At 46.2% G+C, this 19,082-nt stretch overlaps 1 protein-coding gene across 2 annotated transcripts in view; it reads left to right on the forward strand.

The window, feature by feature from the left end:
• STPG1 (sperm tail PG-rich repeat containing 1) overlaps positions 1–19,082 on the forward strand; it is a 50,871-nt gene that overhangs the window by 1,378 nt on the left and 30,411 nt on the right. Inside the window, exons 1-3 of one of the 2 annotated variants that reach the window (XM_089299187.1) lie at positions 5,530–5,645; positions 5,999–6,126; positions 17,852–17,970. In XM_089299187.1, coding sequence (XP_089155313.1) covers positions 6,066–6,126; positions 17,852–17,970 — 180 coding nt within the window. In that variant the 5' untranslated portion in view covers positions 5,530–5,645; positions 5,999–6,065. Of the gene's footprint in view, positions 1–5,529; positions 5,646–5,998; positions 6,127–17,851; positions 17,971–19,082 lie in introns of those variants that run through there. The other variant, XM_008265673.5, reaches the window with a different exon arrangement.

Genomic DNA, 19,082 nt, shown 5'->3' on the forward strand with positions numbered 1-19,082 from the left:
TCCTGGTCTCCCAGGTGGGGGGCAGGGATCCAAGTATTTGGGCCACCAGCTGCTGCTTGTCCAGGCACATCAGCAGGGAGCTGGATCAGGAGGGGAGCAGTTGGGTATCGCAAGTAGCAGCCTAACCTGCTGTGCCACAGCAGCAGGACCCAAGAATGATCTGGAACAGTGGCTTTCAGACATTTTGGGCGTGAACCGCGGCAAGAAAGGCGCTTTAGACTGTGATCCAGCTCTCACACACCAACCAAATGTCACAGAAGACCACAGACCGTGACTTGCATTTTGAAAATGAACAATGTGGACAAGGAGTGAGACTTATTCTGAGTGAGATCCAAGAGTTGAAACTAGGATGTGTATGTGGGGGTGAGGGGAGAGAGAGAGACAGAATCAACTTAGATACAGGAAGGAAATTTCAGGTAGAACTGCCCAAGGAAGTTTCAAACTGTGTTGTGGGGGCAGTGAAAAATTCAAGACAGTCTCAGATGTTTGCTTTATGTTTTGAAAACTGTATGCAATATCCTAAATTCTAAAAACCAACAGAGGAGCCAGTGCTGTAGCATAGTAGGTTAAGCCTTTGTGGCATGGCATCCCATATGGGCAACAGTTCAAGTCCTGGCTGCTCCACTTCTGATCCAGCTCTCTGCTAATGTACCCGGGAAAGCAGTAGAAGTGGCCCAAGTGCTTGGGCCTCTGCACCTGTGTGGGGGATCCAGAGGAAGTTCCTGGCTCCTGGCTTTGGATCAGCCCAGCTCCCGCCATTGCAGCTATCTGGGGAGTGAAGCAGTGGGTGGAAGATTTCTCTCTCTCCCTCTCTCCCTCTCTCCCTCTCTCTGCCTTTCAAATAAATAAATAAATACATACATCTTTAAAAAAAAAAAACCAACACAGCTCACTTAGGGTGTTAATTGTCAAATTTTAGCATGCTAATTTATTGTAGTTGCCTTAGAGGTTTTATAGAGACATGGGGAAAGGGGAATGTCAGGCCTTTGGCTTAGCAGATTAGATGCCACCTGGGCTGCCTGAATCCCATGTCCGAGCGCCTGGTTTTGGCTCTATTCTCAATTCCAGCTTCCTGCTCATGCACACCCTGGGAAGCAGCACGTGATGGCTCAAGTACTTGGGTCCCTGCCTCACAGGGGAAACCTGAATTGAGTTCTGGGCCCTTGGCTTTGACCTGGCCAGGCCCTGGCTATTGCAGGCATTTTAGGGATGTGAACCAACAGATGGGAAATCTCTGTCTCTTTCTGCCTTTCAAATAAAAAACATATATATATATATGAAAAACAAATTATATATAAAGACATAGGACAAAGGTAAAAGATAAAAAAGATATAGTGTGCTAATAGTAATCAAAAGAAAGCTGGAGTAGCTATATTAATATAAAGATATTCAGGAAACGGAGTCTGCCATGGTAGAGAGAGGCATACCACAACAATAAAGGGGCAATTCAGTTCACTGAAAGACATGAAAATCGTACATGTGCATGCCCTAATTCAGTGCTGCAGCATCTATGGAACAGAGGCTGATGAAACTCAAAGAGAAACAAATTCACAGTGATATAGTGTGGGAGATTTCCACACAATGCTGATATAATTAGCAAATAAAGTCAATCAGGATATAAAGATGTGACACTAACAACCAATTTGATTTAATTAACATTTATGGGAAAACTCCATCCAACAACAGAAAAAAAAAGCCCATCTTGAAATCAGGAATAGACATCTGGTAAATCCCCTGACTACTTGGAAACTAAACAGCAGACGTCCAAATAAACCATGTGTCAAAGGGAAATTAGAAACAAAAGGTAAGGTATTTTAAACCCAAATAAAAACAAAAAGACAATATATCAAAATACATGAGAGGCCACTAAAGCAGTGCTTGGAGAAAACTTTTTAAGATATTAAATGTTTATATTGGGGCCGGCGCTGCAGCTCACTAGGCTAATCCTCCGCCTAGCGGCACCGGCACACCGGGTTCTAGTCCCGGTTGGGGCGCCGGATTCTGTCCTGGTTGCCCCTCTTCCAGGCCAGCTCTCTGCTGTGGCCTGGGAGTGCAGTGGGGGATGGCCCAGGTGCTTGGGCCCTGCACCCCATGGGAGACCAGGAGAAGCACCTGGCTCCTGGCTCCTGCCATCGGATCAGCACGGTGCGCCGGCCGCAGCGCGCCGGCCGCGGCGGCCATTGGAGGGTGAACCAACGGCAAAGGAAGACCTTTCTCTCTGTCTCTCTCTCTCACTGTCCACTCTGCCTCTCAAAAAATAAAAAAAAAAAAAAAATGTTTATATTGGCTGGCGCCGTGGCTCAATAGGCTAATCCTCTGCCTGCGGTGCCGGCACACCGGGTTCTAGTCCCAGTCGGGGCACCGGATTCTGTCCCGGTTGCCCCTCTTCCAGGCCAGCTCTCTGCTGTGGCCCGGGAGTGCAGTGGAGGATACCCAGGTCCTTGGGCCCTGCACCCCCATGGGAGACCAGGAGAGGCACCTGGCTCCTGGCTTAGGATCAGTGTGATGCGCCGGCCGCGGCGGCCATTGGAGGGTGAACCAACGGCAAAGGAAGACTTTTCTCTCTGTCTCTCTCTCTCTCACTGTCCACTCTGCCTGTCAAAAAAAAAAATGCTTATATTGCAAAGGAAGAAAAGCCTACACTCGATCTAAGCATCCACCTGACAAGGTAAAAAAAAAAAAAAAAAAAAAAAAAAGAACAGAAAGTGAAGTTCAAACTAATCAAAAAGGGGGGAATAATAATAATAGAGAAATAAAGAAAAGTCAATGAAATAACAAGAATGATACATTAATAAACTTCTAGGCAGACTTATCGACATAAGATACAAGATGCGAAATGCCAATATCAGGAATGAAGGAAGGGTGTTACCACAGAATATATAGATATCAAAAGGATAACAAAGGAATATTATGAACAACTTTATGCCCATTAATTTCATGATAGATGAGAAACATCCTTGAAATACTCAAGTTGCTACAGCTCACTCAAGAAGCACTACATGACCAGACGAACCCTGTGTCTATTAAGCAGGCGCATTTGTCATTAAAATCCTTCCCACAAAGAAAACCCCAGGCCCAGATAACTTCACTTGCAAATTTAAGAAATAGTACCAATTCTATACGAAATCTACCAGAAAATAAAAGAAAGAAACACGTTCCGGTTCATTTTGTGAAGCAGGCTTTTTTGTGTTACAGGTGTCATGGTTAAGCCTCTGCTTGGGCAGCCCGCATCTCATATGAGAGCGCCAGCTCCAGTCCAGCCTCGCATTTCTGATCCACCTTTCTGCTAATGCAATGATGGCCCACTTACTTGGGTTCCTGCCGCCCCTATGGGAACTGAGATTGAATTCCAGGCTCCTGGCTTCAGCCTGGGCTGGCCGTGGCTATTATGGGTATCTGGAGAATGAGCCATCAAATGGAAGATCTCTCTCCCTAGATCTGTCTGTCCCTCTCTCTGTCATCCTGCCTTTCAGTGAAATAAATAAATCTTTAAAAGGAAACAAAAAGATATTGACACACAGAGAGAGACAGAGAAACTACAGATCAAAAGCTCTCATGAACATAGGTGCAGAAAAACTTAACAAAATTTTAGCAAATTGAATCCACCGATATATAAAAGTAACAATGTATCATGACCAAGTAGCATTTATTCCAGGAATACTAGATTGATTTAGCATATGCAAATCAATTGATGACATTCAATTAATATACTCACAAAAATCATCTCCATAGATGCAAAGTACTTGATAAAATTCAACACCTATTTCTGTTAAAAAATTCTCTTTTTAAAAGATTTATTTATATATTTGGAAGTCAGAGTTACAGAGACAGAGGGAGGGAGAAAAAGAGAAAGATCTCCTGGTTCACTTTCCAAATGGCCGCAATGGCCAGGGCTGGGCCTGGCCAAAGCCACAAGCCGTGAACTTTATCTGCGTCTCCCACATGGGTGGCAGGGGTGCAAGCACTTGGGCCATCCTCTGCTGCCTTCTTGCCAGACTCAGCAGCAGTGAGCTGGGTTAGAAGTAGAGCAGCTTGGACTTGGACTGGCACACATATGGGATGCCAGCATTGCAGGCAGTGGTTGCCACAATGCCAGCCCCCAAAAAACTCTTAGGAAACTAGGATTAAAGGAATAACTAGCTTCTATAAAGAACCCTACCACTAACATCATATTTTATGTTGAAAGACTGAATGCCTTCCCATTTAAACCAGTGACAAGATAAAGATGCCTATTATCACCACTTCCATTCATCATTGTACTGGATGCCTTATGAATTGCAATGTTACAAGAAAAAAAGGAACAATATGTGTACAGGAAAGGAAGAAATAAAACTTTTAAAAAATTACTTAGCAGTAAGCATTCTAGCTAAGTTTAATGAAATGAAATAATGAACAAAAAACACCTGAGAGGCCTGGTGGGCCTCTCAGGAAAAAACTGAGAACCATAATAAAACTTTTTAATTCACATATACTTCATTATAAATGTTGAATTTTGAAATCTACAAAAAAGTTACTAGAACTAAAAAACTGAGTTCAGGAAGGTTACAGGATACAAGATCAATATACATAAATGACTTTTTTCTGAATACCAACAATAAACAATTAGAAATTAAAATTTTAAAGTGCTATTTTCATTACATAGGAACTTGAAATACTTAGTTATCACTTTAAGAAAATATGTAAGTCCAGCATTGTGCATAGTAGGTTAAGCCTCTGCCTGTGACACAGACATCTCATATGGGTGCCTGTTGGAGACCTGGCTGTCCCACTTCAATCCAGCTCCCTGCTAATGCACCTGAGAAAGTGCTTGGGCCCCTGCCACCCACATGGGAGACCTGGAAGAAGCCCCTGGCTCCTGGATTCTCACCCAGCCATTGCGGCCATTAGGGAGAATGAGCCAGTGGATTGAAGATCCCCCCCCCCATCTCTGTAACTCTGCCTTTCAAGTAAGTAAAAATGAAAAATAATTTTTTTTAAAGATCACAAAGCTCAAAATATAGGACAAATTCAACTTGATCAAAATTTAAAACACTTCCTTTTCAAAAGACACGTAAGACAATGAAAATGCAGCCCTCACTCTGGGAGTCAACACAAGGGCTCTTCAGAAAAGTTCACAGAAAATGGAGATGATGAATAAACTATGCATGGATTTCAGAATTTCTTGGCACCAAAATGAACCTACCTTTTAATTCCATTTTCCCACAAACTTTTGTTCAAAGCACGTGTGTGAAAAAGGGCTCCAATCCCAAATACAAGAACTTTTACAACTCCACAGTAATCTAAAACTAATTGCTTGGGAGAATCAGAAGACGTGAGCACACTTCACTTAAGATAAAGAAGCAATTAAAATATGCAAGTTACAGTGACAGTGCGATACAACCACGCAGGCACTGGGATGCCTGAAATTAACAAGACGGAGCAAACACATGTTGATGAAGATCTGGAGCAAAGGGAACAAGCTTATCTATGCAACAATGTGGAAAATTCCACTTCTGCTCACTGGGGAAAAAAAAAAGACAGTCATGAAAGAGCACATCCTGTATGACTGCACTTACGGGGCAAGATAAAAAGGCGACTTTTGTGAGAGAAAGCAGAGCGGTGTCATCAGAGGCTGGCTCAAGAGGGTACTGACTGCAAAGGGACAGGTAGACATTTTGGGGGTGCTGGGTAAATTTGTATCTTCATTATTTAACACAATCTAAATGTTTGCCTTAGCTTACAAGTGCACACTTCACACTGATGAATTTTATTATATGTATATTATCTCTCCGTAAAGCTAGATTTATAAAATGAAAGGGAAACCCAAGGCTGCAGGAGCTGTGTCAGCCACAGCAATAGTGACCTTGTATGGAGCTCCTACTGCTGGCAGCACTGTGCTTGGGACGTGGGGTCACAGGACATGGTCCCTGTCATCCTCCACCCACAAGATCAGAACAGAACCCGATCATTCACCACGCTGTGAAGGGATCTCTACACATGCGCTATTTTGCTGTTTCAGGTGTTAGAAGAACATGCAATAGAGGTTTTCATCCAACACGTGGGACATAGTGCAGAATTCTGCTGACATGGACAACCCTGCGCAGAAAGACAGGCGTCGCATCCGATTTACCGACAAACTACAGAAAGGTCGCGTGAGCTTCACTAACACCTGTCTCTAGGGGGCAGGACCGAGCCTAACGTACGCTCGTTTTCTTACACAGCGGTGGGTTGGGGGGTTCACACAGTACATCCTGGGTTGTCCCCACAAGGCCATGCTTAAGGTAGGCCGTGCTGCTTCGTGTGGACGGGAAGAAATTCCGAGAAGAAAGGATGAGACAGAAGGAGAAAAAAAATCTCTTCAGCAACAAAGAAGCAGCCTTGTTCTCTCCCTGCATCGGGCAAGAGTCAGCCAGTGCTGAAATGCAGATGCGTGTGGAAGAGACCTTGCTTCCTTTGCTTCCTAAGACAGCTGACATTCTGGGTGCAAGCCCCCATTCTGCTGGGTCGTTGCAAAGGGTAGCCCGGCCGTCGCTGGCACCAATCCTACCGCCCTGTGCTGGTTTCAGGCTTGTATCTTTTCCAGTAGAAAGAGCTGATGGTGGGAGGCTGGCAGCGGAGGGGAAGTCCTGAGATGTCCACGGAACCCGCCCATGTGCTCTCTTTCACATCGCTGTGTGTGACGATCCAGGCCACCTCTGGGCTTCGGAATCTTTGCTGAGCCCAGAAACCTCCCTGTGAGGTCTCCCAGACTCCTCTGCTTTCCCTTTCTGAGCCACTATCACATCCCTGGTGGGCCTCCAGAGTTGGCCTGTGCTCCCACCCAGACACGGGCCTCTTCCTCCTCCCGTGCTCTGGCTTGCACGTTCCCTTTTGCTCTAATATTCCGCTGAGGCACGGCACGTACTCAGGGACGATGCACAGGCCGTAGCTGAGTAGCTTAATAAGTAGAGAGAGCATCGCTTCTCAGTCCGAGACACACAATGTCAACAGCATCCCAGGAGCCCTCGACGTGTCCCTTCCTGGATATCCTCCTCCTCCTCCTGTGCGAAAGTAAACAACGCGGACATTGTTGGTAACTTGAGTCTGCTTCCAGACTCTGTATAAATTTGAATTTGATGATATGAACTCTTGTCTCTCAGGCCTTTTTCATTCATGTGTGAGAGAGTTTCATGTATCAGTAATTGTTCATTTTATTGCCATTGCTTGAAACTAACATGATTTTTAAAAAGTAAAACCTTATTTTACTTGAAAGGTACGGGGTTCGGGGTGGTGGTAGAGGAGAAAGACCTTCCATCTACTGGCTTACTCCTGAAATGCCTGCAAACAGCCAGAACTGGGCCAGGCTAAATAGGAGCCTGTATCTCAATCCTGGTCTCCCATCTGGGTAGCAGGAATCCAAGTACTTCATCACCTGCTACCTCCCAAGGTGTACATTAGTAGGAAGCTAGAATTGGAAGAGGAGCCAGGACTTGAGCTAGGCACTCCAACATGGGATGCAGGCATCCCAAGTGACATTTTAACTGTGGCACCCAGCACCTGCCCTGGATACACCACCATTTATTCAATTACGTTGCTCCCAGTTTGGGGCTATCATGAGAAAGAGCTTCTGTAACTGTTCTTGTAATTGTCTTTTGAGTCATACGAGTGGGCTTCAAAGTGTTTACGAAAAAATGGAACGACAAGATGCTTATTTTCCTGCAATAATTTTGGAAATCTACACATAGATTTTTCATAGTATGCATTTTCCACGAACTTTTTGAAGACATCTTTTTCTTGAGTCTAAAGCTGGGAGCAGAAATGCTGGGTCTGGCCGGCGCCGCGGCTCAATAGGCTAATCCTCTGCCTGCAGCGCCGGCACACCGGGTTCTAGTCCTGGTCGGGGCACCGGATTCTGTCCTGGTTGCCCCTCTTCTGGGCCAGCTCTCTGCTGTGGCCAGGGAGTGCAGTGGAGGATGGCCCAGGTGCTTGGGCCCTGCACCCCATGGGAGACCAAGAGAAGCACCTGGCTCCTGGCTTTGGATCAGCGCAGTGCGCCAGCCGCAGGGCGCCGGCCACAGCGGCCATTGAGGGGTGAACCAATGGAAGGAAGACCATTCTCTCTGTCTCTCTCTCTCACTGTCCACTCTCACACTGTCCACCCAGAAATGCTGGGTCTTAGGGTATGTTTATGAGAAGTTTGGTGGATACTGCCAGTTTTCTAAAGCTGTTATGCAGATTCTACTTTCTTTTAAGCAATATGTGAGACTTCCAGTTGCTCTGAAAACCTTACCAAAATTTGTAGCTTCTGTAGTTTTAACTTGCATTGCCCTTTGATGAGTGAGATGGAACATGTTTTCATACATTGCTTGGCCTTTGGAATATTATATTTGGAGAGCTGATTCTTTAAGGTGTTTTGCCTTTTTTTTTCTTATTGGATTTTTTTTTTTTTTTTTGTATAGAGGGCATTTAGAACAATTCTAGAAATGAGTCATTTGTAGGTAATAGGTAAAATACCTTGCCCAGTCTGCGACTTTCCTTTCCACTCTCTTGATGGTATGTTAGCAAATAGAAGCTCTTAATTTTAATATAGCCCAATTTACCAATCTTTCCTTTACAAAATCTTTGCCCATCCAAGAGAATTTCTTCTAGAAGATATTATTCTACCTTTTGCATCTAGATCTGCAGTTCACTCTGAGTTGTTTTTGTATGTGGTGTGAAGAAGATGCCCCAGTCTGGTGTTTTCCAGCTGTGTGTCCATTTGACCCAGCACCATCCCTGGAAGGCCGTTCTTCGTCTACTATGCTGTGTTGTTGTTGTTGTCTTTGTCATAAATCAGGTGTCCATATATACTGAGGTCTGTTTCTGGTTTCTTTATTCTGTTCACATATACACTGTCTAATTAGCAGTAACTTGTGGTAAGGCTTTATCTAGTGTTACTATGTCCTTCAACTTTGTGCTTCCTTGTTTATGATTCTTGGCTCCATTGCACTTTCATATGAATTTCACAATCGGCTTATCAGTGTCTTTTAACAATCCCACCTGTCATTTTGATTTGGAGTGCATTAATTCTAGAAATCAATTTAGGGACAATTTACATTTTTACAATACTGAGTTCTCTGGCGCACATTTGTCCTTTCTTGAAGTTGTCTCGCTGGATTCTTGATGTTTAACAGTTTTGTATGGAGAGGTCTTGCATCGCTTCATTATACCTATTCTAGGCAGTTTATTTTTATGCTTTTATAAGTGAAAATATTTTCATTTCATTTCCCAATTTTTCTGGTTATAGAAATAAAGTAGATTGACCTTAATTCCAGTGACCTTGCCAAATAAAAAAACTTCTTTTAGGTTTTCTTACAGATTCTTTTGAAATTTCTCCATACAACTTTGTCATCTGTGATTAATGGCAAGTTTATTTCCTCCTTTCTGATCCATATATTTTTATGTATTTGTCTTGACTTTTGTACAGGCTAAGACCTTCGGGACAATATTGACTAGAAAGATGATAGCAATTTTGCTATTTTCATTCTCTATCTTGGGAAAATTTTTAATATTTCCACTATTAAGTATCATGCTTGCACAACCACTTTTGATTGGATTAACAACATATGCTCAGTTTCTACTCCGCTAGGATTTTTTTTATCATAAAAGGATATAACAGTTTATGAAATAATTTTTCTCTACCTACTAAACAGATAAGATACTTCACCAAAAAGAAATAAATAAAATTATACTGGTGGCAAATAGAGTTGCTCACCATCATTAGGGAAATGCAAATTAAAACTACAATGAGATAACCATTACCTACTGGATGGCTGGGGTTAAAAACACTGCCCCCTGCTGGTGAGCATGTAAAGTAACAGGAACTCACACACTGGTAGTGGGGAGGTACTAAGGCACAACACTTTGGAATATGGTCTCAGCAATGGATAAATAGTTGTCACATGTTTACAGAGCAGAGCACTATACAGTAATAAAAACAATGGAATATTGTACCTCAACAAACAGAAGAATCTCAAAATAATTATACTAAGCAAAAGGAGACAATGAGTACATACAATGATTCTATTTTTTTGGATATCTATTCAGATGATCATATGATTTTTCTTTTTTAGTTTGTTAACATGGTGAGTGACATTGATTTTCAAATGTTAAACTCTGTACTAGTGGGATAAATCTCAACTGATGTTGTATAAACTTTTCTACATGTTGTTGCACCTGCTTTGCTCAAATTGTTCTAAGAATTTCTGTATTTATTATGTTTAGGAAAGCTATTGATCTGCAATTTTTTCCTTTTGTGATGACTGTCTAGTTTTGGTATCAAGGTAATGCTGACCTCATAGAGTGAGCTGGGCGATGGGTGGTTTATATAGTATTGATAGGTGGAGAGTTCTATCACTGTGAGTTAGCTCAAGTTAGGTAATGGTATTGCTCAAGCCTTGTATAGATTACTATCTACTATTTAAATTATTGAGGGAGGGATTGAAATTGCAGAATTTTCTCCTTCTTGCAGTTGTCATATTTTGCTCCCTGCATTTTGGCTCTCATGATAGTGGGTACAGCAGCGTTTAGGGTTTTTATGTTCTCCTGAGCTGTTGAGCCCTCATAGTGACCCCATTATGAAATAACCCCCTTTATTGTGGGTACTATATTTTTGCTTTGAAATCTGTTTTGTTTGATATTAACAACTAACTTTGTTTTGATTAGTATTAGCATAGTAAATCTTTTCCTTTTAACTTGCTATTCTACTTTGAACCTATTTCTGAGTTTATGTTTAAAGCATGTGTCTTGTAGCCAGCATCTAGCTGGGTTTATCTTATCCTTTTTTCTTTTTATTTCTTTTTAATTGGTTGTTTGAAAGGCAGAGTTACAGAGAGGGAGGGAGGGAGGGAGGGAAGATGGGAGGGAGGGAGGGAGAGAGAGAGAGAGAGAGAGGTCATCCATCTGCTGGTTTACTCCCCAAATGGTTGCAATGGCTGGAGTTGGGCCATTCCAAAGCCAGGAGCAGGAGCTTCTTCTGAGTCTCCCATGTGGGCGCAGGGGCCCAAGGACTTGGGCCATCTTCTACCCAGGCCATAGCAGAGAACTGGGTCAGAAGTGAAGCAGCTGAGTCTTGAACTAGCGCCCATGTGGGATGCGGCACTGCAGGCAGCAGCTTTACCCACTACACCACAGTGCAAGTCCTGGGTTTTGTTATCCAATCTAACAATGGTAATTTTTTTTTAGAAAACTTGTATTTTCAAAATTTATATTTATTAAATAAAACTTTTGGATTATAGCAAGTTTTCCCTCCATAACCATCCTCCCACTCGTAAACCATCCCATCTCCTACTCCGTCTCCCATCCCATTCTTCATTAAGATTCATTTTTAATTATCTTTATATACAGAAGATCAACTTAGTATACACTAAGGAAAGATTTCAACAGTTTGCACCCACACAGACACACAAAGTATAAAGTACTGTTTTTTTTTTAAGATTTATTTTATTTATTTGAAAGACAGAGTTGCAGAGAGAGAGGTCTTCCATTCTGCTGGTTCACTCCCCAGATGGCCGCAATGGCTGGAGCTGCGCTGATCCAAAACCAGGAGCCAGGAGCTTCCTCCAGGTCCCCCACGTGGGTACAGAGGCCCGAGGACTTGGGCCATCCTCCACTGCCTTCCCAGGCCATAGCAGAGAGCTGGATTGGAAGAGGAGCAGCCGGGACTAGAACCGGAGCCCATATGGGATGCCGGTGCTTCAGGCCAGGGCTTTAACCCGCTGCACCACAGCGCCGGCCCCTAAAGTACTGTTTGAAGACTAGTTTTACTGTTAATCTTCATAATACAACACGTTAAGGACAGAGGTCGTACATGGGGAGTAAATACCCAGTGACTCCCGTTGTTGATTTAACAATTGACACTCTTATTTATGATGTCAGTAATTACCCAAGGCTCTTGTCATGAGCTGCCAAGGCTATGAAAGCCTCTTGAGTTCACAAACTCTGGCCTTATTTAGACAGGGCCATAATTAAAGTAAAGTTCTCTCCTCCCTTTGGAGCAAGGTACCTCCTTCTTTGATGGCCCATTCTTTCCACTGAGGTCTCACTCACAGAGATCTTTCATTTAGGTCATTTTTTGCCACAGTGTCTTGGCTTTCCATGTGTGAGAAACTCTCATGGGCTTTTTAGCCAGATCTGAATGCCTTAAGGGCTGATTCTGAGGTCAGAGTGCTGTTTAGGGCATTTGCCATTCTATGAGTCTGCTGTGTATCCTGCTTCCCTTGTTAGATCCTTCTCTCCTTTTTAATTCTATCAATTATTAACAATTGGCAATCTTTTAGTTGGGATATTTAGACTGTTTGCATTTAATGTGGCTATTGGTGTGTAAGCTTAAGTCCATCATCCTGTGGTGTGGGGAGCAAACCGGACTAGACTGAGTTGCTGGAATTAGGACTTATTCTATGCATCTGCTCTCCCACAATATGGCGCTGGGAGAGAAGTAAACAGCTTCCGCACAGCTGCCTCCAGTTCAACTAATAAACTGTAGGACTTGCTCCTGATTGGAGGAGAGCAGCGTACTCGGCGTGTGGGCAGCCGAGTTGGGATTGGCGGAGGAGGACTATAAAGGAGGAGAGAAACGGCATGCACCAGGAACATCTATGGGGAACATCTAAGGGAACCCGTGCAGCCCCCGAGAGAACCGGCCGGCGGTGTGCCGCTCCCCTGCGGAAGTGGGGAATGCGGCCAGGGGGAACTGCCCTTCCACGGAGGTGGAAGGGATAGTAGCCAACCCGGGAAGAACCAGCAGCAAACCCGGGGAGGGCCGAGCAGACGAAAGAACAGCGCAGGGTCCTGTGTCGTTCCTCCACGAAGAGGGGGAGCGACACTGTGGTTTGCTTTCTATTTGTTCCATCGGTTCTTTCTTTACTTTTACGTCTTTTGTATTGAGTATGTTTCATGCTTCCACTTTATCTTTTGTTAGCTTGTTAGGAATAACTCTTTGTATTTTTTTAGTGCTTTCTCTAGAGTAAGGACCCAGTGGACTTTGACCCACCAGCTGTGCTTTGTGTGTCTTTCAAAATTATTTGTTTATTCATATGAGAAGCAGAGGGACGGAGCCAGTGCTGTGGCACAGTGGTTAAGCTGCTTCCTGCGATGCCAGCATCCCATGTAAGTGCTGGTTTGAGTCCTGGCTGCTCCACTTCCGATCCAGCTCTCTACTAATGCACTTGGGGAAGCAGTGGAGAATGGCCCAAGTGCTTGGGCTCCTGTACTCATGTGGGAGACCTGGATGGATTCCCAGGCTCCTTGTTTTGGCCTGGCCCAGCCCTGGCATTTGTGGCCATTTGAGAAGTGAAACACCAGATAGAAGATCTCTCTCTCTCTCTCTCTCTCTCTCTCTCTGTTTCTAACTCTGCCTTTCAAACAAATAAATCTTCATAAAAAAGAGAAGCAGAGAGACAGAGTTCCCATCTGCTTATTCACAGCAGTGGATCAGCCCCTTAAGGCCCTGGAGCCAAAGCCGAGGACCTGTAATTCAGTCCAGCTCTCCCCTGCAGGTGGCAGGAACCCAGTCACTGAACCACCACTGCCTGCCAAAGACTGCATTAGTTGGAATCTGGACTCAGGAGCTGGGGGTGGGGATTGAACCTGGGCACTTGGCTATGGGATGTGGGTATCTTAACCACTAAGGCCAAACACCCACCTTGGTTTCTAAGATTTCTTACTGGGCCCAGGACTCTATGGTAGCAGGTTTCTTCTTCCAGTTCCCTGACGATGTTTCCAGCAGTAATACACTCGTTCTGGACTTCGTTTCTGTGTATAGAATGTGTCCCTTCTCTCTGCCTGGCGTCAGAGATTCCTTTTCCTCATTTTAAAAAGCAGCTTGGGCACCGTGTGCCTCGGTGGTTTCTTTCTGTGTCTCGTGCTTGAGGTTGTTTGACTTTCTTGGATCTGCAAGTTTATAGTTTTTATCAAATTTGGGCAATTTGCTTTTTTTCTTAAAATTTTTTTTCTATTTTTCTTCTTCCCAGACTCTTTGGAAGAGTCTGGTTACATATATATTAGGTTCTTTGAGGTTGCCACATAGATCACTGAAATTCTATTTTGTAGTCCCTCTACTCTTGATGGTTTATTTTGAATAATTCCCACAGCATTTAATCTCTTGTTATTCTGTAATCTAATAAAATAAATCTAGCTGAGTGACAGAGAGACACACAGAGAGAGAGAGAGAACTCCTATTTTCTGTTTCGTTTTCCCAAGGTCTGCAATGGGTGGGTGGGGCTGGTCCAGGACTGAAGCTTGGAACTCCATCATGTGTGCTCCCACGTGGGCGGCAGGGAGCCATCACCTGCTGCCTCCCAGGGCAAACATTAGCGAGAAGCTGGAGTCAGGAACTGGAGGAGAAACCAGAGCAGGGCACTCTGATGTGGGACGAAGGCATCCTAACTGCCAGGCTAAGTGCCCACCCCCCGTTTAATGGATTTTTAATCTCAGATGTCTTAGTTCTCACACATAGATGTTTTATTTGGATCCCTTTATAATATTTTCCATGTCTACTTAATATGCTTAGCCTTTTCTCTAGCTTCTTCAACATAGAAGTGCAATTGGAATAACAAGTAGGATGTTCTTGTTCACTAAATCTGTCGTCTGTATCATTTCTGCGCTGGTTGTTTCTTTTCTCATAACTTTGAATTATGTACTTTTTCTTTGCATATCTATTTCTATTTCATGGATGCCAGATGTTTACATTTTTATCTGTTGGGTGCCCATTTTGATAAATTACATTGTCCTTAATTACTTGGGGAACAGTTTGATCTTTTCAGATTTCGCTTTTAAGCCTTGTTAGCTGGAGCCAGAGCAGCACCAGGGCAGGGCACTGTTGCCCTGTTTCTAAGGCAGAACCCTCCTGCGTACCCTGTGGTCTGTGAATTACCAGGTTTTCTGCTGTGATCCATGGGACAGGAGCTATTCCAGGCCCTGGACCCGTTAGGCCTCATTGTGCACTTGAATGCGTTTGGGAGTCTCTGCCCCCAGCCTCCTGGTTTCTCTCACATGCACCTGCTGAGGGCACTCAGAAGTCTCCAGGAGGGGGCAGTACTGAGCTCCACAGCTCGCTCTCTCTGTGCAGCTGTCCCTTCTCTACCACTGCTCTGTGAACTCCTGCTCTCTCGGCCTTTCTGGATCCAGGATCCATTCCTTCAACTCAACAAGGTGACGGGGCTGCCCCGACACCTCCCGCCTGAGAATGCTCCCCAGGCAGGAGGCTGGGGCCATCTGATGGGCAGCCTCGTCCGGGATGTCCTTCCCTGCTCTCAGCGGCCCTGACCCATTTTGAACTTTTTCAGCTGGGGGTGTGGGGGGCAGATCCAGTCCCACGCCGGCTGGCAGCAGGGGGTCAGTTATCCAGAGGGAGTTCCTACTCCCTTTCCCAGTTGCTCTCATCCGAGGGGCGCTGTCCTGTCCGGCAGGCCGGCCCCCTGCAGCCAGGAGCCCTTCAGCGGCTTAGCCGGGGAGGGCCCTTCCCTTTCCCCAGGAGAACCCCCCCCCCCATTCACTGCCTCCCCGGCAAGCCCTCTCCCTTGTTTTCTGGCCTTAGGTTTTTAGAAGCAAAAGCTGGGAGCCCTGGCAGCTGCTTCTGATGTTTGACAGGCTGCAGAGTTCCCTGAAAGCGAAAATCCCACAGCTGCCCACCTGCCGGGGCGGGGAAGGGGAGGCGCGAAGCTAGGTTTAGCGCATGTTAAAATCTCCAGGTGTTCTCTTTTTTAACATTTTGAAAACAAAATTTCTTCTTTTTATTTATGTGAAAGGCAGAGTCACAGAGAGGGAGACACACAGAGAGAGAGAGAGATCCTCCCATCTGCTGGTTCACTCCTCAAATGGCTGCAAAGCTGGGAGCCTAGAGTTTCTTCAGGTCTCCCACGTGGGTGCAGGGGCCCAAGCACTTGGACCATCTTCTGCTGCCTTCCCAGGCACATTAGCAGGGAGCTGGATCGGAAGTAGAGCAGCCGGGTCTCAAACCGGCACCCCTGTGGGATGCTGGCATCGCAGATAGCAGCTTCAGGCACTACGCCGCAGCACCAACCCCCTCCAGGTGTTCCCTAGCTACACATACCCTCGCTGCCTTTACTGACTTCATTCTCAGACTAGGCTCGATTGTCCCTCCTGCCATTGTTTCACTCGCTGGTTTATTGAGAGCTTGCTGGGGGCCAGGCTCACGGAAAGGCAGCACAGGAGAGAGCTCAAGAACAGGGCTCGTCACACAGATGTCCAAACCCCGGCTGCTCCACTTAACCACGGCTGTGGGCTTGAGGGCTTAATCTCTCCGAGCCTCAGTTTCCTCACTGTGAAAGCTGGTTCTTGACAGCACCCCTGGAGGTGCGCTTACTGCACTGGGCTTCCCTCTCTGCAAAGGAATTTTGTTTCTTCAACACTTTAGAGATCAAGACCTGGGTCTTAAAGATGATGTCCCACAGACTGGCCCCTGCCCCTGCCCCTGCCCACGCCTGCCTTACCTCTCGCTCGCTGTCTTGCTTCCTCCACTGGGGGGGGGGTCTTCACGATGACCTGGCTCACTGTGGGGAACAGCCCCCGGAGGCAGGAGGGAGCCCTGCTTGTCCGGGAAGGCCTGTGTCTCAGGGGGATGCTGTTGTGGGTATGCGGTGGGGCTGGAATGAGGGCAGGGGTCCCTGGTCTGAATGTCCCACTGGCTGGCGCCACACGAGGGGGCTTGCACAGGTGTGGGCCAGGGGGGAACAGGGAGGAGTGAGGCTTCAAGGCCATCAGCCATGAAGCATCAAGACATGGAGTCGGGTCCTGTGACTCTCCCAGGGCAGAGTTTGATGCTGGCCTGCTGGGCCGGGAGGTGCAACCCTACAGCGTTTCCCCGTGCGGGGAGTTTGCCGCGTGTGTTTCTTTATGCGTCATGACCCAGACACACACACCTTTGGTTTGATTTTCTGGACACGATTTCCTTCCAGTCTTTCAACTCCATGTCTGCTCTTCAGAACAAAACCCGCAACTCCTGCTGGTCTTTGCACTTGTTACTAAAGACAAGGTCAGGGCTGCTCACCCCTGGAAAGCCAGTACTAGAGAGACAGGAGTCAACTCAAGGCCACCGCGAGGCTGGCAGCCTAGGGGGCGGCGGCTCCTCGTGTCACAAAGACCATCTCGGGGTTATACGGTAGCAGGGCGGCTTTGAGGGGAGCAGTGAGAGTGGGAAAAAAGGGCGTCAGGAATGAGGGGGTGGAGGGTGGGGCCAGCTGCGGGTCAGCCTCTGGCTGGGTGATGGGGACTGGCGGGGGGCCCGGTGGTTTTGGTTTGCAGCCGGGGATCTGGTCCTCCAGCCACGCTGACTGCAGCTTCAGGCAGCTTCCTCACGGCCAGTTTCTGGAACTCTCCAGCCAGCACAATTTACTTGTTAAGTTATAAGTCAGCAAGGAAAGCAACTGTTTGTACCTTGGAGGCCAAGGAAGAGGCCCAGGCTAGCTTCTGTCGCACATGGTGTGGGGTGGGTGGGAGGGAGCGCCTCTCTGACTTCCCTGACCCCTCTGCTGGTGTCTGACTTGGCTCAGGAGGAGCGGGGATGCTGGCTCTGTCCCTCCCCCTGCCCTCTTCCAGGCCGTCCCCTTCCTGCCTGGCGAGAATAGCAGCCGCACAGCTTTCTTTCTCCTGGGCCCGTCTGCTCCCGTGCGCTCAATGTGACCCAGCCTTGCTCTCGTGTAAGGACCGGGGCGGGTGGGAACCCAATACATTTCCAGGAGAGAAAGGAAGTAAGGCGAGGACTGTGTTTAATTTCCTGTGACAAGGCAAGTTGCTGCTCCATTCCATTTACAATAAAACTGCAGGACGCACCCCTCTGATCTGCCTGTGCCAGTCCATTGTTTGTGCTGATTTTCACTTTGTTCCTCCTGTTTAGGTTTCACTGCGGCGTATCCAACGCAATCCTCCATTCCTTTTAAGTCGCAATATTCAATAATTCCAGAATCGGAAAAGAAAGGATTTAATAGTCAAGCCAGGAGATTTTATCACAAAAAGGTAACTTCCTGCTATTCCAGCCTCTTTGTCTCCTTAGCCTCCTCTGACAACTTTCCATCGGGCTGCTGCATCTCTCTGTGAACAGTAGGGGGCAGTGTCACCCAAGGAGTCACAGCGCCGGCGCCTTAAGGTGTGGATTACAAAAATGAGTTAGAAAAATGTGAAATCCCAGGGGAAACAGCTGTGTCTGAACTTATGGTGCCAAAAATATCAAACTGAACCAAAAGATTTTTTAAATAAAAATAGACTTTAAAAATTATAAGAACACAAAATCCAAAAAAAATCCCAGTGTATCCAATAAAAGGGAAAAATGCCTCTACCTGCCTCCTTATAAGAGGAAATCACATGACTTTCTTCAAATAACAGAAGAGGAGAAACAGGTTTAATAAATTTAAATTTGGCCGGTGCCGCGGCTCAATAGGCTAATCTTCCGCCTGCGGCGCCGGCACACCGGGTTCTAGTCCCGGTCGGGGCGCCGGATTCTGTCCCGGTTGCCCCTCTTCCAGGCCAGCTCTCTCCTGTGGCCTGGGAGTGCAGTGGAGGATGGCCCAAGTGCTTGGGCTCTGCACCCCATGGGAGACCAGGAGAAGCACCTGGCTCCTGCCATCGGATCAGCGCGGTGCACCGGCCGCGGCGACCATTGGAGGGTGAACCAATGGCAAAGGAAGACCTTTCTCTCTGTCTCTCTCTCTCACTGTCCACTCTGTCTGTCAAAAAAAAAAAAAAGTAAAAATAAATAAATAAATAAATTTAAAATTACCACACACATGTTTAACTCCTTTAAACAACATGTTATGGCTATTCCTGAATTCCCCTCATCTCCATCCTCCTCCCCAAATCTCCTTGCCTCCCTTTTGCTCTCTGATCTGGAAGGTGTGTGTGTGTGTGTGTGTGTGTGTGTGTGTGTTTTAAGAATTATTTTATTTATTTGAAAGAGTTACAGAGAGAGGTAGAGCCAGGGAGAGGTCTTCCATTCCACTGGTTCACTCCCCAAATGACTGCAATGGCTAGAGCTGAGCTGATCCGGAGCCAGGAGCCAGGAGCTTCTTCCAGCTCTCCCACGTATTGCAGGGGCCCAAGGATTTGGGCCATCTCCTGCTTTCCAAGGCCAT

The sequence above is a fragment of the Oryctolagus cuniculus genome, chromosome 7 (assembly GCF_051225735.1).
Source record: "Oryctolagus cuniculus isolate XC-2025 breed Fujian yellow rabbit chromosome 7, ASM5122573v1, whole genome shotgun sequence".
NCBI lineage: Eukaryota > Metazoa > Chordata > Mammalia > Lagomorpha > Leporidae > Oryctolagus > Oryctolagus cuniculus.